The following is a 25,120-nucleotide window of genomic DNA, read 5'->3' on the forward strand; positions in this document are numbered from 1 at the left end:
GATTGTGTATGTGTCTCCTTCTGAACACACCACTGTGTCTGTCTGCTGACCCACTTAACTACAAAATACCTTCTATGTTAATTCTTTGCTATGTTGAATATGCTTGTGGCATTTTAACTGAATGAAAAGTGGTGGCCGCAAAGTTCATGCTGTCTTTTTTATTCTGAGACGATTGACATTGTGACAAGGTTGTTGAAATATGTGACAAGGTCATTTTAAGCGTGTCACGGGTCCACTAAAGAGTGATGTGATGTCAGGTTTCACTCTTCACACCAACACATAGTATTGTGATTTTAAGTCATGTCTACAATTTGTGTGCTTTTTTTATCAGATTGCTCCTTTCATGCCAACTTGAGTGCTTTCTTTCAGGTTGTTATCCGGGCAAATGGATTTAATGAAGAGTTTAGCATATTTGTAGTGGAGGGTTAGAAGAGCTTGATTATGAAAATGATCAAAGTTGTTACTTGCAACAGAAAGACATGACATTTTTCTGTTTTTGTACAATCATTACATTATCTTTTGAGGTAAATTATGCTTGTTGGCCTTTGATCAAATACACCAACATTTTTACACCTACGTATACTACCCCCTTTGGTTACTTCTCTAGTTGTCGGACGATACAGAAAGCTCAAATAAATTGAACTAACGCAGCTAAAAATGTAAGACAGTAAGCTAATTGTAATATTTAACTATGAATTATTCCTATATTTAATAGTAGCATCCAGCTTATTCATAAGAACGTATTTGGAAGAGGACGGATGTTGTCGATGAAGGTTAGGTCATCTGAACTATGGTGGGAATGTCAGACATGTAATTTGGGAGTAAAACTGACCCAGTTCGTGTTCATATACCTAACTCGTCCTCCTTCAGATATGAAAGAAAAATGTAACATACACATTGTAGAGCAGTGTTTTTTTGTTTTTTTGTAAATGAGGGCATGCTCCGAATGAACCAGCATGAGAAGTATACCAGAGTTTCTGTAAGTTGATAAAGGGGGTCAGTTCCCTCTGTTTTCTGGTCTTTGTAGTTCTTTGAACTGCATGGCAGGATTTACAGAGTTGAGTGGTCGCACACTTCAGTGAGCATAACTAATCCTGTCATCTGGACTTCAGTCTCTGGATTCCTCTGTGATGAAAGGTGTTAAAGCTTCGGTTACTAGTCTGGGTGTCAGTTGATGGCCATTGCACAGCATGACTTTGCAGGGTAGTCTGTTTGAGGGGGCTAAGGAATGGGCCGTTGTCTGTAAAATGTATTCCTCCTCCTGACACATATAGACACACACACACCTATACACACACACACACACATATAGACACACACACACACACACACACACACACACACACACACACACACACACACACACACACACACACACACACACACACACACTGTTTTAATGTGGTGTCCTTGGAGTAATATATCAGTGTTTCCCGTTATTTATCATTTGTGTTCATTTTGAAGTGATTGCATTGGTGTGTTAAAGTCAACAAAATGCTTGACAACAAAATGCCTTTCTTTGTAATTATTATAGTTGTAAAACCTTCATGGACAGAGGATACAAATATGCTGACTGTGTTTTCTCTGTTTTTCTCTGAACAGATCGTGAGGACCAATCCATCCTTTGCACGTAAGTACTGCAACCCCTAACTCTTTATTAGTTGCGGTCATCTCCCTGTAAGGGCAGACGGTTGCTCTGTTCTTCAGGGTGGTTCTGGTGATGAAGCAGCTTAATGGGCTGGAAAATGAAACTGTCTCTAGATGAAGATTTCATATAGCTGCACCTTAATAGGGTTTTGTCCTTGAAATGTTTATACATGTACATTTACAGTGAATAATGGTGAAAGGAAGCATTGTAATTGTACATTACATACAATCAGAGCACTTTATAAAGTGAATCACTTCCGAGGTAACGGGGTTTCTTGTGGTTTTTCTCTGTAAGTAAACATTCATCCTCCTCTCAGTCAGTGTGCCAGCTCCCATCACCCTGCTGTGTTTTATTTAAAGACCGGTTTCAAATAGCTTTTTGCGGATGCTCGGTTGTGCAGCGGCTCTGCCCAATACTAAGAGGGTTATTATGAGTGCGGTTTGGTGGCCTGCCTTCATCTCCTATGGCAGAGAAAGTAAATGCCACAATCTTTCAGTGTGACTTGGGCTGATAGTGGCAATTAACAGACATGAGCTGTTGCATAATCTGTCCAAAACTCCACCCCCTGTTGGCGACAGTAGAGCCCTATTAACGGTGTGACCTCATCCTTTAATATGTTAGGAGAAGCTACCTCATCACTGTGAAGGCATCTTTATTGATTGCAGTGTGAAACACATCAGTTACAAGTGTACAATAATATTAAGGCAGCAAAAGAGAATGACTGTTGGTGATCATACTTTTTCTTGTTTTGCTGTAATGCTAATTTTTCCTCCTGAGATCAATAACGCTTGATCTAATATAATTTAATCTCATTTGACCAAATCTTTTTGTTTTCCAAAACTTTAATTACATTGTAGAGCTGTGGCACCCCGTGTTACCAATCCTGAATCCTGGACAGAACATTTATTTGAACTTTGTCTGACTCAGATGTGCATGCACAGCTGACAACCTGTATTTATACAGGTGTGACTCTACCTCATCTCAGAATTTAAAAAAGACAGCATGAACTTTGCCACCACCATTTTCCATTCAGTTAAAATGCCACAAGCATTATTCAACATAGCATAGAATTAACATAGAAGTTATTTTGTAGTTAAGTGGGTCAGCAGACACAGTGGTGTGTTCAGAAAATGTGTTAACTGCATTAAATTAAATTCAACAAACTTTACTAATTATAGAGACACTTCATGTGTGCAGAACATCAGTGTGTCTACAGTCCACATACCCAGCAACACAACGCTACTTGTTATTTCCATGATGAATATTACCCCTGTGAAACATGAAACTACAGTATGTGAAACTATGAAGACATCAAACCAAACTTGGACGTGTAACTTACTTGACCTATATTGGTTATGCCTATATCCTGTGTTTCGAGGACATGCCCACCAGATTGTCGTACGGCGGCCGGCTATAACTGCAGTGCCCTGTGTGCAGCAGAACTAATGGCCAGCTAGACTTAAGCCACTGGTATGTAGCTAGACGTAGTGTTGCTGGCCTGCTTTTTGCCATTGGCCCTGGTTTGTCTGGGCTGTGGGAGCTGTGGAAGGCCCTGCCTGAACATAGCTATCATTAGAGACAGCCCAAAAAGCAGAGCCTGGAAACTTTGGAAACTGGCCCACAAAACCACAGGATTCTCCAGTAAAACAGAGGGACAGACGGAGAGATTGGACCTAGAAAACAAACAACACATGCGCCTAATGGTCGCTCCCTCTCTCCTCCTTTTTACTCTTTGTGAATGCCTTCCTCAAGGTTTATCCAATCAGTCCTGACTACCATACTCATGATTAAGAGTGGTTTTGGTTAAGGTTTGTATGGTCCTGCTTCCTGTACCTTGCCTGTAATCCACAATGGCAAACAAAGGTTGATTTAATGATTTGCTGGAAGTGAGGGGAAAAGCAGAAACTAAACAAAGTGTGTTTATTTTCTCCCTCTCTTTCTCTCCTTCTTCCTTCTCACACTTCTGTCTATCCATGTTTATCTCCATGGTGTCTGTCTATGCCTTTTGTTTTCAGAGGTGAATCGGGCGCGGGCAAGACGGAGAACACGAAGAAGGTCATCCAGTACCTGGCCCACGTTGCCTCCTCACACAAAGGACGCAAAGACCACAACATTCCTGTAAGAGCCCCACTGCGTACATTTTCCTCTCCTCTCCTCTCCTCTCCTCTCCTCTCCTCTCCTCTCCTCTCCTCTCCTCTCCTCTCCTCTCCTCTCCTCTCCTCTCCTCTCCTCTTGTTTGTATTTGTGAATTCGTCTGCATAATATCATTGTAATTTAAAGGAATCGTTTGACATATACATTTTTTGGTATAACGTTATGCATCGTCGCTACATTATAAGATCTTTCAAGCCTGGCTCTGTCTAAAGGGAACATAATCTGCCACATTATATCTAAAAAAAAATCAAAAAGGTCAAACTATGTTTAATTTATTTATTAAAATGTTATTTTGTTGTGTTAAAAATGTAAATGCATTGCTTAGTTTTCACATTCAGCTGACAACAAGTTGGGTTTGTAAACCCACAGCTATAACCCTTCATATATTTTAATATAGTATTAATATAAAGTCACTGCTCCTGCTTCATGTCATCCATTGCCATTCTGCAAGAGTTTCCCTGATGCTAGCCAAGTGTGTCCTGGTGTTCTTGTGTCTGACATAAGCGCTTCAGGTTTTAACACTGACATTTGTTTATCCATAACAAACAGCCCGAATCTCCCAAAGCATACAAGCTACAGGCAAGTGTATATCTCCCGCTTCCTTAAAAAGAATGTGTGGTCCCCGTTTTGTGTGCACGTGCATGCCCCATCTCTCTTAAGCTCTGCCGCATCCATAATGATGTTGACGGACTAATCTAATCTAAGCTTCTCTCTTTATGAGGTATTTGTTTTGTGCTTGCTCGGTCTTCTCACATGATTATTTGAGGCCCAGTGGATCTGCCATAAATCCTGCAGGCTCATGATAATAAAAAAGTTTTGATCAGTTGCTTGGAGTTTATTAGAAACGTTGGAATAGTTTTACTCTTTTATTAAATACACGTCAGTCAAATGTAAAAAAAAAAACTGTCATTACAACTATTCACATTAGCTGCTAGTCGAGCATTAAAGATGGAGTCAGCGATTCTGGAGAACGCTTGTTGTCAAAATCAGTGAATATCTCCTTACAATCCGCTAGCTCTCAGTACTGTGTGTGCGCTGAAAATAAATCCAGTGTTCATACACAGCCTAGGCTCTGTAAACGGACATGTTGCTATCTGCAGTGGACCACCTTTGTTTACATACCAATTTACGATTCTCCAGAATCCCTGACCCCACCTTTAATTGATGTTGGAATGTTCCAGAAACCAATGTTGTCCTTCATGTCACATGTGGCCAGTAATAACTAAACACATGGGATGTTTCTATGTGCCTCATCTGGAATTTTTTAGATTTGAATCCACAAATCACACTCTGTTGACTAAGAACGGAATGCACTCTAACTCCATCTCCTGTCTCTCGTACTCTCAACAAAACTTGACATTTTCTGGCTCACCTCTTCTCTGCTCAATTTTATCCAGGAGCTATTTTCTTTTCTCCCCCCAAACCAATACCTGATGTTTCTGTGGCCCTAATAAGTCAATCTAATAATTGTAGAAGCAGAGTCTTAGGTGAAACCTATAACCTGCGGCTTTGAGCGCACACAGGCCGCGAGAATGCGTGTTTGATATGCCCCGTTTCAGTAGCCGAGAGTGAGTAGCTTTAACTCGGGGGGCCCCCGGTGTTCACCATCCACACTGGCTTTGCTTCTGCGTTACATTACGGCTGTCTCTGTGCACAGGCCAGAGGAATGCAGGAGCAGGGATCGAGAAAGAGTAAAAGCTATGGTTGGGGAGAAAGGTTTGGAAAGGGGTGAGCTGAAGAAGTGGGGAAGAAATTAAGCAGACTTTCATTCTTTTTCTCTCAGTGGGAGAAACAAATGGGAATGCCTGTTTATGCTTTAGTAATACAGGGACGTCTGCACTAGTGATGGTGGTATGCTATGATGTTCAGAAGCTGAAAGATATAGGAAAAAATGTAAAGGGGGATAGGTAACCTGTATTATCAAGTATCAACACATGCAGACAGACACAGGAGGGCTGCACAAACAGGTACCCAGATATTGCTGCACAAAGTGGCTTTACATCATATGTCCGTGATATGGAGATGAAACTTCAACCTTGTTAGTCAGAAAACCTATGTTGTAGACCCTGTTTTCTTGTCATGAATTGAGTTGATGCTATCATAAAGGGCCAATAAATGCTTGAAAGATGACCCCAGGCGCCTTTTTTTTAAATACATTATTTCACCACCATTGTTTGCAAGATGACTTTAGGATAAAAGGTGCCAATAAAACATTATGATCTGATTTGTCAGTTTTGATGTGTTTATGTTTTCTTGTTGGAGCAGCACCTTCTGTAAAGTAAGATTTTGTCGTTCTGTGACTGGTGTTGAATCTTGGTTGGGGTTTCAGGAAAGCTCTGTCTCTGCTACAGGCCAAATCATTTTCATTCTCTCTTTCTCTCTCTCTCTATCAACATCTCTCCTTCTGGCTCCTGTTTAACAACACATCTAAGTAGGGCTATATGTAGCTGCGCAGGCAGCAAATCAGAGTTAGCCCAGAGTAGTATCCTTGAGTTAGATCGAGGAAAGATGGTCTGCTGTAATGGCTATTTCTGTATTGCCGCTGCCCTAAATAAAGGAAATTGTGTCATGTGTCGAGAAATTGGAGGTTTGCTGTAGGGAATGTCCCAACCCAGGTTTTGAGATTTGGGAGGGAGCCATGATTACCATGGTGGTGGTGGTGGTACAGTCTTTGGATAAATAGGGTATATCACCACAACCATAGCAATGCGCAGGCCGGAAGAAGGCTCTCACTCTTCATCAACCCAGAGTACCCACTCACCGTTGGGCATGTGTCGAAACACACTCGCTATATTGCCTTTGTGGTTTCACAAGTTCCCGTCAAGCTATTTGGTTGTCTTGGCGCATTAAGCTTGTCCAGTTCCCCCGACAAAAATCACATTGTACTGCAGTTGTCTAAAGTAAAGCCAACAGAGCCATGATAAATTGCTGACCATGTGAAAGATTGCTTCAGCAAATTACTATGGCTACATTTTCCTCTAGCTGCTCCATGAAGAAGAATTTATTTTGACTTAGCAGTTTGTGTTATTTTTGGATAAATAGTGATTAAAAAGATTCATTACGTGGTGACAGACATTAGAATTGTTTGACAGCTGAGCTAGCCAGCTTCTTACCTCTCTGTCTCTCTCCACAGGGTGAGTTGGAACGCCAGCTCCTGCAAGCCAACCCCATCCTTGAATCTTTTGGCAATGCCAAGACTGTGAAAAATGACAACTCTTCTCGCTTTGTGAGTTTACGGTTCTTGTTTCAATGATAACTTCTCTTGATTTATACATGTACAGATAGTATCCAGAAGGGAAACATCAATCTTTACACTCACCCGAACAGATACCGTATGTGCAAAGGAATTTACATTTCAATCAATCGAAACCCAAGTTCTTCTAATGCCATATGTGTGTTTTATTTTCTAATAATGTAAATTTAGAATATTCGATAAAAACAATTATTTTGCTCATTGTTCTTGTTTTTATAAGTATTTTTCTCTTTATAAATTACCAGAGCCTTTAGAAAATCCAGTATTATGAAGCAGGCTGATATTTTTTTAAGTTCTAATCTTGTAGTGATGAGTAACAGAAACATTTCTCGCTCTAAGCATTCAGAAATGTTTGTATGACTACGTAAACCATGTGGCCAAGATTTAACCACCGTGGTGTTCAGGCCTCATGAATCACCTTCTGGCTCAGATGAGAAGCAATGAAGAGCAGCAGACAGATGGGCTCACATATTCACACACGCTTACAAAACACGCATTCACCGTCAGGAAACCACAGAGATGCCTGAGATTCTTTCTGACCCATTCACCTGGCTTTTTCCTAATATAGACATTCTGTTCTCTGTGTGTCTCTAACATCGGCAAGAATCCACAAAGTAGTATTTAAAATGCAATCATGCCAACAGGGGGAATAGATATTATGTATGAAAGATGCACACATATACACATACAGTCACACACACACTGACGTCAAAGTTTTTTTTTTTTTTTTTAATTAAGCTTTGATTTCTCAACCAAGTTCAACAACTGTTTTTTAACATATACTGTATATATGCATCTCGTTTCCTCCAGGGGAAGTTCATCAGAGTCAACTTTGACGTCACAGGCTACATTGTCGGGGCCAATATCGAGACTTGTATCCTCATTACAGCGGCAGGCTGAAGGAGCAGAAGGTCAAAGGATTGTTTCAAACACAACAAATGAGCTATAAAAAACATGGTGCATTCTGAGTTTAGGGCTGAGAGCAGCAGCCAGGCTGATACCACTCACTATGGCTTATACTTAACCACAAGAATGCAAATCCCGTTCTGGATATTCCCCCAGATAGAGCGAGGGGGGCAGTGGACTCTGAAGAGAGCGGGTTTTTATTGTTATTCCTCAGTTTTATTCAAATTTAGTAAAATACTGCTTCATCTGAATAGTATTTATTTGTTGCAACACTTGTAGTAAAAATAAATATTTGATTCCTCAGTGATTTTCTGGTTTCCATTTAATGTAGGATTTCTACTAAGATGTGTTTTTTGTGAACTTTATTGGGAGTATTTAAACAGTAGTTGCTAACGATCCTAAAAAAAAAGAAATGTACTTGTATGCTCCTATATTTTTCTCCTTTTTTGTGTGTGACAGTGTTAGTTTCTTGATTGTTATGTTGTCACTTCCTGGTCAGTCCTTAACCTTTGCTCCCAGACCTTTTGGAAAAGTCGAGAGCCATTCGTCAGGCTAAAGATGAGAGGACCTTCCACATTTTCTACCGCCTGCTGGCAGGAGCAGGAGAGCATCTCCGCAGTGAGTGTCTGACAACTGCGTCTGATTAAAGTGTTGCGGCTGGCTTTTAAACTCACAAGTCAACCCTTTACAGCATATTTCTGCTGTGCATTTAAAAGGTCACTCCATCCCTCCCTCACCTATCCGCTAACCTTCTGCAGTCTACACTTAATTATCTTAACTGAAAACGGATGCAAAAATGTAACACAAACAACACTGCACTCAAACAAGTATTGAAATTGTTACATTTGAAGGCTGAATCAACACACATCATGATCCTAGTGCACTTTACAAACAGAGGGTAATCACTTTATATAAAAAAATATATATCCCAGCATGCAGCACAGTACATGGACTAGAAACATATAAAAGAAAAATTTATCAAATGTCATTTTAAAAGAAAGGGATCTTTAAAAATGTTCTTTCTTTCCTTTTTTCTACTTCTCCAGCGGACCTGCTCCTCGAAGGCTTCAACAGCTACCGGTTCATGTCAAATGGTAACATTCCTATCCCTGGCCAGCAGGACAAGGACAATTTCCAGGAAACACTGGACGCCATGCACATCATGAGCTTCTCCCATGAAGAGATTGTCTGTGAGTAGCACTTCCAGATGTATCATGACACATAGTAGCTACATTCCTCTGTTTCCTCTTTTATTCTGCCATTACCTAATTTCAAAGTGTGATCTTGTCCTTGCCAGGCTTGTTGAAGGTGGTCTCTTCAGTGCTGCAGTTTGGCAACATTGTCTTTAAGAAAGAGAGAAACACTGATCAGGCCTCCATGCCTGAGAACACAGGTAAACATCCAGTTGAAGTAAACTACGTACACACACGCACACACACACACACACACACACACACACACACACACACACACACACGCACTTTCCTCGTTAGTGTCAGTCATCATGGTTCATGAATCCAGAAAATGAGATGACTGTGAGGCTTCAGCTTCCACCGCAACAGGTGCTGGAAAACAGATGATCATTTCCACATACACACATACAGTATACTCACACAATGTGTCTCATTCACTATGAGCACATGCTTTATTACAAACAAGACATGACACTACTTTGAAGTTGTATTGTGTGTCTTTTGGATTTGGAGTGTGTATAAGGTCTGGATCATGTCAGTACTAGCAGATGCTACTGCATTCTATTGAAGATATAATAGAGTTATTTTTATGAAGTCTGCTATTTTGGGGTCTCAACCCATCTGGATAAGCTGAACTTGAGTAAAGTCATATAGCCTTGACTAAAGCAGTGTTGCTTTCAATCTTATTTATTTGAGTTTTTTCAATTCTTTGACCCTTGCATCAAACTTAAAATGTGATTCTGAAGATAGTTAAAGATTGCTCTGTTTATTTTATGAGATCTGAAGCCTGATATGTGAACCAGCGTGAAGTCTACATTTATGAAGAGCAATAACTTACCTGCTTCCTCCCTCTCCCAGCGGCACAGAAGCTCTGCCACCTGCTTGGAATGAACGTTATGGAGTTCACCAGAGCTATTCTCACTCCGAGGATCAAAGTGGGACGAGACTATGTACAGAAGGCTCAAACCAAAGAACAGGTAAGGCAGCCATGCGGATTATATTTACATGGCTGATATACTCACAGCTCAATGGGCTATGTATTTTTAATGATATCTTTAATGGGTACTCTCCCTGGTCCTCTTTCTTTTTTCCCCACAGGCTGACTTTGCTATTGAAGCTCTGGCTAAGGCAACTTATGAGAGGCTATTCCGCTGGCTGGTCCACCGCATCAACAAGGCGCTGGACAGGACTAAACGCCAGGGCGCGTCTTTCATCGGCATTCTGGATATAGCAGGCTTTGAGATCTTTGAGGTGCTGATTGTGGTGCTTTAATACTAACAAAACAATCTACCAGTTACATGATACATGTTATGATTCTCACTAAAAAAATAATTGTATTATCAGCAAATAATATACACCTTTTAATGCTTTGGAACCCTCACATATGTCATTAATGTTTAAGAAAAAACAGTAATGGGGCCAACACTGAGCCTTGGGGAAGCCAACATGTAATCTGCAAAAGTTGTGATTTACAATGATCTATCTGAACATATTGGTGCTATTTCTCTAAATAACTACTTAGTGAGCTATCCCCTCTTGTTCCCTTTATTTGGAAATGTTAATATTAACAAAATAAACAACTTTTTAGACATAGATTTTATCTAAACATGGATTGATCATAATCAAATTACCCACATTAGTTAGATCAGGTTTTTGCGTTTAAAGTCTGCCTAGAGAGTGACAATCACGTTTACAGAATGAGTTACTAGAAAACATGTCACCACGACTAATACACTTGACTTCTGCTCTACGCTTCCTTTCAGCTCAACTCCTTTGAGCAGATGTGCATCAACTACACCAACGAGAAGCTGCAGCAGCTCTTCAACCACACCATGTTCATCCTGGAGCAGGAGGAGTACCAGAGGGAGGGCATCGAGTGGAGCTTCATCGACTTTGGCCTCGACCTGCAGCCCTGCATAGACCTCATCGAGAGGCCGGTCGGTGTTCTCTGTCTCATTGTGTGACTGTACGTGTCAGCATCACGAATACATATGTTAAAACAGTTCTCCCTCCTCAGAATAACCCCCCTGGTATCCTGGCTCTGCTGGATGAGGAGTGCTGGTTTCCCAAGGCCACAGACAAGACCTTCATAGACAAAGTGCTCCAAGAGCAGGGAACGCACAGCAAGTTTCAGAAGCCACGTCAGCTCAAGGACAAAGCAGACTTCTGCATCATTCACTACGCAGGGAAGGTATGTATTTTTCAGGCCCCATTAAGGTGTTGTTCGCTCTGACTGCTCTCTTGAGATTGGTCGTTGTTTGGACCTATTCCTTTGGTATGCTGCTACGCTTGGAGACAGTTCCAAAAAAACAAAGAAATAAAATAGGTGTTGAAAACCATTACTCAAACTATTTAGTTTTCCTTATGTAACACCTCTCTTTCTGGCGCATTCCTCTCAAAGGCACAGACTTTGCTCCTCCGATGGCGCAGTGAACCAGGTCATTGCCTGAAAACAATAGCCCAGTTGTCGTACTGCTGCTGTATTAAAGCCACATCTGGTTCACATTGGTGTGAGTCTTTGGTGCCTGTTGGTTACATAACGGAGGTTTTCAACTTTCACCTTTGTGTGGTGTTCTGCCATCGTTCAAAGAGAAAATGATACATTCCAGATGGGAAGCGTGTCAGTGATATCATCCCCAGAGTGACAGTTTAATTAGGTTTTACCTGCCTTTTTTTCCTCTCATTAACACAACATAGTCAGTCAATCGTGTCTAAACATCAATCCTGGACTTGAACCTTACCGTGACAAACAGGTAAAACCTTAAATCCCTCCTTGTGGAGCCAGCATTGAATTTGAACTTTATCAAATAAATTGTGCACGACAGCGAGATACTGAAGGGGAAAATTAGTGCAAACATTGTGCGTTTGCTTTTCCAGGATTCTGATGAAACCCATATGGAGATCTCACCTTCCTCGTCCAAGTTTGCAGACCGTGTCAGTTACTTATTACATTTTGCTCTAATCCCAACACTCTTTGTAGTGCATTAGACGTTTGGAAAACACAGCAAAGGTCGTCATGTTACAGAGACTACCGGTAATCCTATCAACATACCGTGGTTCAGCAAGATCTGACCGTCAGTCAAGGTGCAATTAATATAAAGTATTTATTTTAATACTAGTGCAAGTAGCAGACGGTTCAAGAGTAAGCCAAGAATGATTCTTGTTGTGTCAGTATTGTGAGGGATTTTCTGTACTTTTTCTTTAACACATATTGTATGGCCCCACATAGCAAATAGTGCACAGCACATCTGGTACCGCCTGGAAGATAAAAGAACTGCATGGTATTTGGAAATGTTATTAGAGCCAGAACTAGCTGTCACTAGTACCAGACAGACCGCTGCAGACAGGTGAAGCAACAGACCAGAGGTAATTAATCAGAGACTGAAAGCCAGTCCTCTCAAAGTGTTTTTTTTAATAATTTTTTCTTCTCTAGAAAAAAATATCCTATACACTGTTAACACTGGGGTCTAACAGGAACGTAAGGGAAAAGATTGGATGACATAGTAAAGTCCCTGAATTTTGCCTTTTTGCTGTTAGGAAACCAAGCCTTGCAGAGTATCCCAGAAGTGTGTGGACCCTGGTCATTGTGCATTAAACCATCACCTGTTTATCATTTGTTACACAAGAAAAACACAATTTCTTACTGCTGAACCTAAGTGTGTTTTCTATTTGAGTGAAACACAGTGGAACAATTTGTAGTCTAACCACCAAAGTAAGACTGAGGAATCTCTGTGTTTCTTTAGGTGGACTATAAAGCGGATGAATGGCTCATGAAAAACATGGATCCCCTGAATGACAATGTGGCCACGCTGCTGCACCAGTCCACCGACAAGTTTGTGGCTGAGCTCTGGAAAGACGGTGAGTTCCTGGGTAGAAGCTCATCAAGCTTTTACATTTACAATTCTGCTGTATAAACACAATTAAATTCATCCTTTTCAGTCTCACTCCATGCCACTCCAATGTGGAATGAACATATGAGACAAAAAAAAGCTTTTTTCAGACTATTTCTGGGAGGTTTTAGCCATGGTAGCAACACGGCTCTACTGATGCCAATGTTTGTTGGTTGGTTGGTCAATTACTTTGATCCAGACTGACATGTATCAACTAGGACTTAGTAGATTTCCAGGAATTTTGTCATGAACATTCATGTTCTACAGATGGAGTATCCTAATGACTTTGGTTTCCTCTAGTGTCACCATGAAGTTCATATTTGTGGCTTTGATTTAAACATCTTGAAAGTATTTACAGTGTGAGCATATTAGCATGTTGGTGTTTTGCCCAAAGCACAGCTGTTTCTAATTACAACCTTATGGAGCAGCTAGCATGGCTGCAGACTCTGCAGGGCATCGCATCTTATAAACAACTGAATCTTGTGTCTCATGAAAAGGGGAAATGTATTGTCTCTTCTCTCACACTTTGTTGATTTTAAATAGATGGGACCAGTGGCTTCATAATTATTATTTTAATGACATTGCTTTTATTGAATCACAGACATGTCTGATGGCAAAATGGTTTCATAATACTTTCTGAACTAATCTTTCTTCCAATTAATGCTGAGCTATGATAACCCTATGGAAGCTTTGAATAATTACAAGCCTTTGCTCATTTGCATGTACTGAACTATTACAATTATTAACTGACATTTTCTCTTCAGTATTGATTTTAAAAGCTAATTAACTCAACGTGTGTGTGCTTGCGCGTGTGTGTGTGTGTGTGTGTGTGTGTCTGTGTGTGTGTGTGTGTGTGTGTGTGTGTGTGTGTGTGTGTGTGTGTGTGTGTGTGTGTGTGTGTGTGTGTGTGTGTGTGAATGAGGGATGTACAGTATACGTGTTTGCATGCCCACTCTTTTCCTCTCTCACTCTCCTGTCTTCTTTCCCTGTCTGTGTCTCTGTTGCTGTAGATATTCAGACGTTTCAGAGAGCTTCTTTCTATGACAATGTGTCTGGGCTTCATGAAGCTCCAGGTGACTAATAGTAACGCTGAACCCTCGTTCACCACTGGCTTCACATCACCCTCTGCAATGGAGGGATCATTGGGTTCCAGTCCCTTCTTGCTTTGCATGGCTGTTCTCCTTTTATACTTAAAAGCACTGATTCTAATAAAAACAATTAATCCAGCCATTAATGCTGGTGGCTTACTGCCACTTTAGTTATTCCAGCAATTATTGCGTGAATTATAAATCAGGTAATTTAAATTAAAAACATGTTTTTGTGAGGGAGGAAATGCATTTATTTAACACACTCGTTAGAGCTCAAAAGTACACAGTGTGCTGTTTGAGTAAACTTAATGGGGCGCCTTTAAGTTTATTTCTCTTTGCATTTTTATTGGATCATTAACAGTAGGATACATTTGAACTCAGGCATGACACAGGTCAACCAAGATGCCCCTAAAGCAGTTTTTTTTAAATATTTTGTTAAAATTTTGACAAAAATGGACTGGGCATGTCTGTACCTAAAAATAAAGAGAAATAGGTCAATGGAATACTTATGGCAATTGCCGTTATACATATACTGTATACTGCACATTCTCTGTAAGACATATTACTTTCGATATTTTGGCATTTCTTTATGTGTCCTGTCTCTGTGTATAAGGAGAAAACCATCTCTGTTGTGTTGCCAATGTTCGCTGGTCACAGCTGTGTAACACCATATTCTGTCTTCATGCTCTATCACAAAGTCAGAAAAGAGCAAATCCTGTTCAGTTGAACACTTCAACCTTCATTGGCAACATTGCCTGACACTTTGGATTGAAACACCAATAAAATACTTCAGAGTCCTTTTGTTGGCTTTTCTCTTTTCTACATTCATTCAAACAGCACAGCGCTTTACTTTGATATATTCTAAACATAAAACATTCATCAGCAACAAAAAAACAGCTTTGCAAGTCACTCCTGCTTACCTATGTGTCCTGCATTGATACAGATATCTCTTTATTATTTTTCATCCCCAGTCGACCGAATCGTGGGTCTGGACCAGGTTGGGGGCATGAATGAGACAGCTTTTGGGGCTGCCTACAAGACCAAGAAGGGAATGTTCCGCACCGTGGGACAGCTGTACAAGGAGCAGTTATCTAAGCTGATGGCCACACTCAGGAACACCAATCCCAACTTTGTACGCTGTATCATCCCCAACCACGAGAAAAGGGTAAGAGTTTGAATATGGTCACGGTTACCCTCGGTACGGGCTGGACTCTGAACTGTTCCACTTAATCTGTTGATCTAACAGTGTTGAATTTTTTGTTTTAAAAAGTACAATTTGTAGTTCATTGTATATTTAATTAATATTTCTATCACTATACAGAGTTGTATTCCTGGGGCTGGGTTTTAATGAAATGTACTTGAGCTGTTTGCAGTGACCACAAATCATTTCAAGAATCACTGATATGCTGAACTGTTTGTTGTGGCCACATAATGTTACTTAAACCCAAATTAAAATACAGCCTAGTAGAGTTAAAGTTCCATTTATTTATACAGAACCTTCCCCCATAAAGCACAATTTTCCCAAGCTTTACCTCCTTTTTCCCCGTCCCTCCTCCTCCAGGCTGGTAAACTGGACCCTCACCTGGTCCTGGATCAGCTGAGATGTAACGGTGTGCTAGAGGGGATTCGTATCTGCAGACAGGGCTTCCCCAACCGCATCGTCTTCCAGGAGTTCAGACAGAGGTATTGCTGTAACGTCATGCGTGATATAAAACACCATGATATGACATTTTATCAAATTAAAGTAGACTATAGCTTTACGTAGATAAACATATTCATCATTAATAGATGAAATATGAAAGATATGTCGTATAAAAAGAGTCAAAAGTCTGACCCCCTGAGGACTTATAAACATGGCTGAATCCTTCCAGTATACTTTTACAGCATGGTGATGAAAGATATATGATGGATCTTGTGTCATCTTGACCTTTGATATTAGCTCTTCTTTTGATGTTGTTTGATCTTCACAGTCTATTTGTCAGTCAGGAGACAGAGTCCTCTGCTACCTCTGTATTTCTATCTTTCTGTTTCTTAATATATATTTAATCCAAGTGACTCTCTGTCCTCATAACGCACCTCTCTTTTGGGCTCTCTGTCCAGGTATGAGATCCTCACTCCTAACGCCATTCCCAAGGGCTTCATGGATGGCAAGCAGGCCTGTGAGAGAATGGTAAGGACTTGGTCTCAGTTTGAATGAAATAATCTGGATTGCTGCTTCATAGCTCATATGGTTCACATTTGAAACAGGGGTCTTCTTTTATATTTATTTATTTATTTATTTATTTTTAGCCTTTAGTTATCTCCAGTAGCCCTTTTCCTTTGCCCCTTTGATATCACTTCCTGTCTTTGGTAGATTCAAGCCCTGGAGCTGGACAGCAACCTGTTCCGTATCGGCCAGAGTAAGATCTTCTTCAGGGCTGGAGTCCTAGCTCACCTGGAGGAAGAGAGGGACCTGAAGATCACCGACATCATCATTTACTTCCAGGCCGTCTGTCGGGGATATCTGGCACGCAAGTAAGGCTTGCTCTACCACCGCTGTCTGCATTTGAGATCCACTCTATCCCCAGATGAAATTAAGTAATCTCTATATATTTGATCACTGAGAGTACAATTGACTGTTGTCTCACCCAGTCCTTGTTCTCCTTCTCTCTCATTGTGATGCGTCAGGGCCTTTGCTAAGAAGCAGCAGCAGCTCAGTGCTCTGAAGGTTCTCCAGAGGAACTGCGCTGCCTACCTGAAGCTGCGTCACTGGCAGTGGTGGAGACTCTTCACCAAGGTGTGTGCTTGTGTGTATGTTTGCTGTCGAGGGATGCTTGTGTCTGCCTCTAGAGGTCACTGATCTCCTAGTAACGGCTCAGATTTATCAATGCAGATCCTTCTCTGAAACCTCTGTGTCTGTCCCTGCAGGTGAAGCCTCTGCTGCAGGTGACCAGGCAGGAGGAGGAGATGCAAGCTAAAGACGAGGAGCTGGTCAAGGTGAAGGAGAAGCAAACCAAGGTGGAGGGAGAACTGGTGGAGATGGGGCAGAAACACCAGCAGGTCAGCAATACTCTGCTGCTTCAGATGATCCAATGTATCACAAGTTACGTGGAATGATTTAAGATTTCTGATAGAAGGTTTTGACTTTGTTCATGTGCAGTTAATGGAGGAGAAGAACATCTTAGCAGAGCAGCTGCAGGCAGAGACAGAGCTGTTTGCCGAGGCAGAGGAGATGAGAGCTCGTCTGGCATCCAAAAAGCAAGAGCTGGAGGAGATCCTCCACGACCTGGAGTCCAGGCTGGAAGAGGAAGAGGAGCGGTCCCAAGGCGTGCAGACAGAGAAGAAGAAGATGCAGTCCCATATCCAGGTGTGTTTGAGGGCTAAGGAACTACTCATGCAAGCATCCAAGTACTCGTTACTAAGTTTATGAAACAGTGTCATTATTTCCCTTTGATGATTATAAATGGACAAACAAGCGCTATCAGTGAAAGTAATGCTATATTCATATAGTTATTATTAATACCTTTGCCCGGGTACAATTTCCCAGGAACTCAGACAAAACTATGTATGGTTGGCAGGCAGCGACATCCTGATTTTATGAACGGTATTAAATAAAAATTTACTTTTCTTCACCATCGTCATATAACCATTATTTATCTCACGTAGTCACATATGAATACATTACCTCATTACGATGCATCTGTTGTCTTCCTGTACAAATGCACGCGCCACCAGAAGTTGCCGGTGTCATAAAAAAACAACCACTTCTGTACAAAAGGGACGCTCTAAAATCAATACAAAACAGAAAGTTCCTTGTCACTTTAAAAGGCATAACACGTAAATGATGCTGTTATGTGTGTGTGTGTTCGTAGGACCTGGAAGAACAATTGGATGAGGAGGAGTCTAGTAGGCAGAAGCTGCAGCTGGAGAAAGTGACAGCGGAGGCCAAATTGAAGAAATATGAAGAGGACATTTTGCTGCTAGAAGACCAGAACTCCAAGGCCCAAAAGGTGAGAGTTAAGGGTGCGAGAGAGAGATAGAATGATGTGAAAGACAGCTTCCAAGCAAAGGGCTCTTGATGGGAAGAGATACAGAGGGTCCTATAACCTTTATAGCGCTGCATGAAAAGATAGAGCCAAATGTGTTGATAGGCTAGCTGTGCGCTGAAGTGCCAGCATTTCTTCCCTTTAGGAAAAGAAGCTTATGGACGACAGAGTCAATGAGTTGACCTCGATGCTAGCTGAAGAGGAAGAAAAGGCCAAGAACCTGGGCAAGAGCAGAAACAAGCAGGAGATGATGCTCGCTGACTTGGAGGGTAAATGAGTAAAGTTAAATAGAGAATGCATCAATTTGAATAGTGCTACAATAAACCTTAAAATGACCTAGAATTTCTAGAAATAATTACAACTAAATGATGCTTCTTGGTGCTGTACCTAAACGTGATATCCTCTCTTTCTGAATTTAGAGAGACTGAAGAAGGAGGAGAAGAGCCGTCAGGAGCTGGAGAAGGCCAAGAGGAAACTGGATGGGGAGACAACCGACTTCCAGGACCAGATAGCTGAGCTGCAGGCCCAGACAGAGGAGCTGAAGGTTCAGCTGTGCAAGAAGGATGAGGAGCAGCAGATGAGTCAGTCGAGGTAGGCTATGAGACCCTGGCACCACCGTAAAGGGGCATGGAAACAACACAGCTCGGATGTTCACTAACACATTATGATGTCACTTTGTGTGAGCTAAATATGGCTGTTAAGAGTGTTCATATTGAGTCACTGAGATACTACTTCATGATGTGAGTCAGCCTGAGATAAGTGCTCACATATCTGCACAGAACGGTCATCACAATAAACGCTGTAACAAGTTACATCAACACCTGCCGTTTTATATAGCTGATTTCATTGGACTGATTAAACTCCAAACAAAGTGTACATGGATAATCTTATCGCCTCGTTTAAAATGAAAACAGCCTCTGAGCTGTTCCTTATTGTTGTGCCCCCCTCTGACAAGCTGCCTGTATTTATTCACTGATTCTCACTGCTTTGGAATGCTATTGCCATGTGTGGTATCTTTGGGGAGCATGAGAGTAAGGTGGTATTAACCTGCATTTGTAAGCAAAAGACCAAACTCATCACTGAATAAGTCAAAACAGAACTGGAGGCATCAAACAGTGTCTTTACTGCCACCCAGTGGACACAACAGAATCATTCACTTTGGGACTTATACTGCATTCACACCAGATCAGGCGATCCGTTGAAAACGCAGGTTTTTTCTCATTCACTTAATGAGTCCCTACTCTTGGAATGGGGGTGGAATAGAGTAAACAAATGGACGTCACACAATGGATGCTGTTATGTTAATAAAGTAAATCTCCCACCACCAGACAACACTGCAGCGTTTTTCGCCAGATCAGCTGATTTAGTATAGTTGACAGTTAATAGGGACAGTTTATCAATAAATGAAAAATAAACAATAAAGAACTATAAGACAGACATATAGATGAATAGGTAGCCAAGGTTAATGTTTTTCTAGTACAATAAAATAACTGTCAATATACAGTAGGCTATATTTTTCGAAAAATCACGGTCACAATTTTGTATCCACTTTCCACCTGAGATATTGATAACATGTTCCTCAATGTTTCCGCTGGCTAACAGGGGGGAGGAAGAGGTGAGCCACAAGAACAACGCTCTGAAGCAGGTGAGGGAGCTGCAGGCGCAGATGGCTGAGCTGCAGGAAGACCTAGAGTCAGAGAAAGTGTCCAGGAACAAGGCTGAGAAACTCAAGAGGGACCTGAGTGAAGAGCTGGAGGCCCTGAAGACAGAACTAGAGGACACTCTTGATACCACTGCAGCCCAGCAGGAACTTAGGTACTCTACATTTCACTCTTCCTTATTTAACATTTATATTATAGATAGTGGGCATTCAGACGATTAAGCCAACAGGAAAGATATGATGTTTCTGTGTCCCTGTTTTCTGTAGGACCAAGCGTGAACAAGAGGTCGCAGAGCTGAAGAAGACCATTGACGATGAGGCTAAAAACCACGAATCTCAGATCCAGGAGATGCGTCAGAGGCACGGCACTGTGTTGGAAGAGCTGTCCGAACAGCTGGAACAGGCCAAGAGGGTAACACAGCAATCTACAGTCTTACATTACAGGAGTATCAGATCAAAGTGAAAACATCACTTCATCATCTGGCTACACTAACGTTGGTGGTTGATCTTTTTCTAGTTCAAGGCCAACCTGGAGAAGACCAAACAGAGCCAGGAGAGCGCCAACAAGGAGCTGGTCACTGAGGTGAAGACGCTGCAGCAGGCCAAGACGGAGTCCGAGCACAAGAGGAAGAAACTGGAGGCTCAGCTACAGGAGGTCACGGCCAGGGTCACTGAGGGAGAGAGGGCCAAGGGAGAGCTGTCTGAACGCACACACAAGCTGCAGGTTTTCATTATCATTCCTACTTTGGTCTTTGTTTTTGTGATTAATACATACTCAGTTATCTTGAGTTATATTCATCTTCTTGTTTTTCTCTTGTGATTTCTTGATTTCTAGGTTGTAGATAGCAACAATAAGAGTTATGTCGAAAACAAACAATATATACAGATGCATCTCAAGAATTTGGAGCATCACGGGAAAGTTTAATTTAATTCGAAAAGGGAAACTTTTACCTAAGTTTTCTAGATCTAGAAATATTTCAAGCCTATATCAAAATTTTAGGTGCAACTCTAGGGTTTGGAGAAAACTGAGAAAAATATTGTACAATTGATAATTGGTGTAAATCTCGTAGTGCTGAGTGTGCAAGTTTACATCAGTTATTGGGATTTCTTTTATTAGCATTTTTAAAAATACATTACATTCAAGAGTTCTTACCTTGGTAACTTTCTGCACAGACTGAGCTGGACAGTGTGTCTGCCATACTGGAGGACGCAGAGAGGAAGGGCATCAAGATGGCCAAAGATGTTGCTGGACTAGAGGGTCAGCTACAAGACACACAGGTAACACACAGCATTTCTTAGCTAAAAATCCGTGGGACACACTTAATGCGTCTTTTCTTTATCTTTGTTTTTTCCTTCTTTTTTTTTGCCATTTTCAAGCTTTATTGATAGTTTGGAGAGTGAACAACCATGGGTCAGACTTGAACCATGAGCGCCCCCAAATGCATATTTTCCATTACACTAACTGGACACATATTCATTTATTTCATATAGGAGCTGCTCCAGGAGGAGACTCGTCAGAAACTGAACTTCGGCAGTCGCGTGCGGCAGCTTGAAGATGAGAAGAACGCCCTGCAGGAGCAGCAGGAGGAGGACGAGGAGGCGCGCAAGAATCTAGAGAAACAGATGTTGACCCTCCAGGCTCAGGTAGAGGACACGTGGTCTATGGTCTACCAAACAATCTTCAAACACTGTTTTCTCTTTTGAACTTGATTCTGAATTATACACTTTTTGTCTTTGTTTGCAGCTGTCAGAGAGCAAGAAGAAGCTGGAGGATGACGTTGGAACGATTGACGCCCTGGAGGAGATGAAGAAGAAACTGCAGAAAGACATGGAGCTGACCAGCCTGCGCCTGGAGGAGAAGACCATCGGCTTTGAGAAGATGGAGAAGACAAAGACCCGTCTGCAGCAGGAGCTGGATGATCTAACAGTAGACCTGGATCACCAGAGACAGATCGTCTCTGGCCTTGAGAAGAAACAGAAGAAGTTTGACCAGGTGAGAAAGCCCCTTGCCGGGCTTTGGAGTGAGTTTGTCTAAGGTCTGTTTTAAATTTTCCATTTGATCATATGGCTTTAAATCTTGCACAGATTTCCAGAGGCTAAATTCATCTATTTCATCATTCATTTCCATACCGTTCTTTAAATTTGATACCATTAATACCCTGAGCCACAGTCTGACGTTCTCCTCCTCTGCAGATGCTGGCTGAGGAGAAGAGCATCTCGGCACGTTACGCTGAAGAGCGTGACCGCGCCGAAGCGGAGGCCAGGGAGAAGGACACCAAAGCTCTGTCTATGACCAGAGCTCTGGACGAGGCGCTGGAAGCTAAAGAGGAGCTGGAGAGGGTCAACAAGACGCTACGCGCTGAAATGGAAGATCTGATGAGCTCCAAGGACGACGTGGGCAAGAATGTGAGTGTTAGGAACATTAGGGCACTCGTGATTTTTTTCTATGACAACCGAGCAGTCGTCTCACAGTTCATACTCTGTTGATCTGCTCGCCCTCAGGTCCACGAGCTGGAGAAGTCTAAGCGTACGATGGACCAGCAACTGGAGGAGATGAAGACCCAGCTGGAGGAGCTGGAGGACGAGCTGCAGGCCACAGAGGACGCCAAGCTGCGTCTGGAGGTCAACATGCAGGCCATGAAGGCCCAGTATGAGAGAGACCTGCAGGGCCGCGACGACCAGAACGAAGAGAAGAAGAGAGCGCTGGTCAAGCAGGTGCAGCGCAACACTCGTGACATTACATCACATCAGTTTAAAGCCCCTCTAAACCCAAAATCCTGCTAACTATGTCCTTTCGGGGAGTTAGTTGCATGATAAGAGTTAGGCATATGTTTCAATCCAAATTAAAGATATTGTCATTTAATTTGAATAAAATGTACAGAAATTCGGTGAAGATGAGGCGGGCTTTGCTCTGGTTCTTATGACACATTAAGTATTTTGAACCAATCACGGCTTGAACGTTCTATAAAAACTATGACTGTTGCCATGGAGACCGTTTGATACGCCACACCCACACAGTCCTGTCAAATGGACTCTAGACAGTGAAAATGCTGGGGGGTTTTTTTTACTACTACTTTTATAATATTTATAAACATTAATTTTCGATCAGTTTTTGTAAACACTTATTAAGAGACCTCACTTTGATCATACATTGATTTTTACTATTTAAGACCTGGTTAACAGCAGTTTAATGCCACCACATTAATGACTCATACTGGATCTCCATCAGGTACGAGAGATGGAGGCAGAGCTGGAGGATGAGAGGAAGCAGAGAGCTTTGGCTGTAGCTGCCAAGAAGAAGCTGGAGTTGGATTTGAAGGATATAGAGGGTCACATAGAGGGAGCCAATAAGGCTCGAGACGAAGCCATCAAACAGCTGCGCAAGTTACAGGTACAAATTTGATGCCTATGTATGCATCAGTTACACTTCACTCTCAATCTAAGCACTACAGTAAGCAGCCCTTATCAGCAATATGTCTGCTCCTACAGGCCCAAATGAAGGACTACCAGCGGGAGTTGGAAGACGCCCGCGCCTCTAGAGACGATATTTTCGCCTTATCCAAGGAAAATGAGAAGAAACTCAAGAGTCTGGAGGCAGAGATTGTTCAGCTACATGAGGTACTGGCCTGCGTCATGGTTCTGGTTTACATTTGGTGATGGCCGTTGTGTTACATTGAGGCCATGTGCATAGTCAGGGTTGTGGGGTGTTGATTTACGGTTGATAGCTTTTTATTTACTCTATATTCATGATAAAGCATTGAATGAATAGACATTACTGCTGACAACCTTTGACCTCTCCTTGCAGGACCTGGCTTCGTCTGAGAGGGGCCGGCGCCATGCGGAGCAGGAGAGGGATGAGCTGCAGGATGAGATCTCAAACAGCACCTCTGGAAAGTGAGTGACCCTCCCAGTCTCACCACACATAAGGTCACCATAGTGTCTGTAGTCACCATGAGCTTGTCTGTCTGTGTGCATCAGGTCTGCTCTGATGGATGAGAAGAGGAGGCTGGAGGCCCGCATCGCTCAGCTGGAGGAGGAGCTGGAAGAGGAGCAGGGCAACATGGAGCTGCTCAATGACCGATTCAGAAAGACAACCATGCAGGTGTGGTGTAATATTGGAAGTTCCCACATAGTATATACAAGCACAACTGTGGGATTTTTCCTTGTACAATATAGAAATGCATTACTCACTCCTCTCTCTTTCTCTTTCTCTCTCTCTCTCTCTCTCTCTCTCTCTCGCTCTCGCTCTCTCTCTCTCTCTCTCTCTGTCTCCCTCTCACTCTCTCTCTATCTGACTGTCCCTTAGGTTGACACATTGACTACAGAGTTGGGTGCGGAGCGCAGCACGGCCCAGAAGAGCGAAAACGCTCGCCAGCAGCTGGAGCGTCAAAACAAGGAGCTGCGGGCCAAGCTGGGCGAGCTGGAGGGTTCTGTGAAGAGTCGCTTCAAAGCCTCCATCACCGCCCTGGAGGCCAAGATAGCACAGCTGGAGGAACAGCTGGAGCAGGAGGCCAAGTGAGAGTCAAATACACTGTATATATAAAAAATATATAAACTAAATATTAGATCAACATTGAGACCTTCATGGGTTTCTTCTCTTGTTCTGCATTGAAGGGAGCGAGCAACAGCCAACAAGATTGTGAGAAGGACCGAGAAGAAGCTGAAAGAGATCTGCATGCAAGTGGAGGATGAGCGTCGCCATGCCGACCAGTTTAAAGAACAAGTATGTCTGACACTGTTGGGATTAGCTTTTTGATTGATGATTACATGCCTCAACGTTAAAGCTCTACTCATTGCTGTCCACCATTACATTTTCTTTCTGTCTTATGTGTCGTGTGTATGTGAAGGTGGAAAAGGCGAACTCCCGCATGAAGCAGCTGAAGCGTCAGCTAGAGGAGGCTGAGGAGGAAGCCACCAGGGCCAACGCCTCGCGCAGGAAACTACAGAGAGAGCTGGATGACGCCACCGAGGCCAGCGAGGGCCTGAGCCGCGAGGTCCACACACTCAAGAACCGCCTCAGGTACGCTGCAGTGTCATCACATTCACATTGACTTATCATTTGTTTTTATTTTATTCAATGATTTTCAAATAGGTATTCTTTATGTATGTACAGTATGTCTCAATTCAAACAACGCGGTGTTTTAAGTGTTTCAACCAAGTGGCTATGATTATTATAATATCTCAATAGATCCAGCAAGTTAGCATGGAGCATAGTTAAAGATCTACCATGGTAACTTGCCTTCACCAAGGGGTTTTGTCTACTTTTCTGGGGAACACTCACAATAATTACAAATGACAAAAAA

The 25,120-nt window shown here is 42.1% G+C and overlaps 1 protein-coding gene across 1 annotated transcript in view; it reads left to right on the forward strand.

Annotated features, from left to right (window-relative positions):
- Nucleotides 1–25,120, forward strand: part of LOC307262770 (myosin-10) — a 50,631-nt gene that overhangs the window by 23,829 nt on the left and 1,682 nt on the right. The window contains exons 4-41 of the mRNA XM_080043741.1: nt 1,603–1,630; nt 3,664–3,766; nt 4,352–4,381; nt 6,936–7,028; nt 7,866–7,929; nt 8,481–8,579; nt 9,008–9,151; nt 9,259–9,354; nt 10,013–10,131; nt 10,253–10,405; nt 10,918–11,091; nt 11,172–11,345; nt 12,898–13,012; nt 15,104–15,297; nt 15,694–15,815; nt 16,233–16,302; nt 16,486–16,646; nt 16,800–16,908; nt 17,040–17,171; nt 17,272–17,478; nt 17,984–18,121; nt 18,303–18,426; nt 18,577–18,748; nt 19,760–19,972; nt 20,085–20,229; nt 20,335–20,541; nt 20,991–21,095; nt 21,309–21,461; nt 21,562–21,810; nt 22,011–22,223; nt 22,320–22,532; nt 23,047–23,208; nt 23,307–23,435; nt 23,623–23,711; nt 23,796–23,919; nt 24,124–24,332; nt 24,432–24,540; nt 24,665–24,837. Of these exons, the coding sequence (XP_079899867.1) occupies nt 1,603–1,630; nt 3,664–3,766; nt 4,352–4,381; nt 6,936–7,028; nt 7,866–7,929; nt 8,481–8,579; nt 9,008–9,151; nt 9,259–9,354; nt 10,013–10,131; nt 10,253–10,405; nt 10,918–11,091; nt 11,172–11,345; nt 12,898–13,012; nt 15,104–15,297; nt 15,694–15,815; nt 16,233–16,302; nt 16,486–16,646; nt 16,800–16,908; nt 17,040–17,171; nt 17,272–17,478; nt 17,984–18,121; nt 18,303–18,426; nt 18,577–18,748; nt 19,760–19,972; nt 20,085–20,229; nt 20,335–20,541; nt 20,991–21,095; nt 21,309–21,461; nt 21,562–21,810; nt 22,011–22,223; nt 22,320–22,532; nt 23,047–23,208; nt 23,307–23,435; nt 23,623–23,711; nt 23,796–23,919; nt 24,124–24,332; nt 24,432–24,540; nt 24,665–24,837 (5,314 nt within the window). The remainder of the gene's footprint in view (nt 1–1,602; nt 1,631–3,663; nt 3,767–4,351; nt 4,382–6,935; nt 7,029–7,865; nt 7,930–8,480; nt 8,580–9,007; nt 9,152–9,258; nt 9,355–10,012; nt 10,132–10,252; nt 10,406–10,917; nt 11,092–11,171; nt 11,346–12,897; nt 13,013–15,103; nt 15,298–15,693; nt 15,816–16,232; nt 16,303–16,485; nt 16,647–16,799; nt 16,909–17,039; nt 17,172–17,271; nt 17,479–17,983; nt 18,122–18,302; nt 18,427–18,576; nt 18,749–19,759; nt 19,973–20,084; nt 20,230–20,334; nt 20,542–20,990; nt 21,096–21,308; nt 21,462–21,561; nt 21,811–22,010; nt 22,224–22,319; nt 22,533–23,046; nt 23,209–23,306; nt 23,436–23,622; nt 23,712–23,795; nt 23,920–24,123; nt 24,333–24,431; nt 24,541–24,664; nt 24,838–25,120) is intronic.

Source organism: Ammodytes marinus (genome assembly GCF_949987685.1).
Source record: "Ammodytes marinus genome assembly, chromosome: 16".
Lineage (NCBI taxonomy): Eukaryota > Metazoa > Chordata > Actinopteri > Uranoscopiformes > Ammodytidae > Ammodytes > Ammodytes marinus.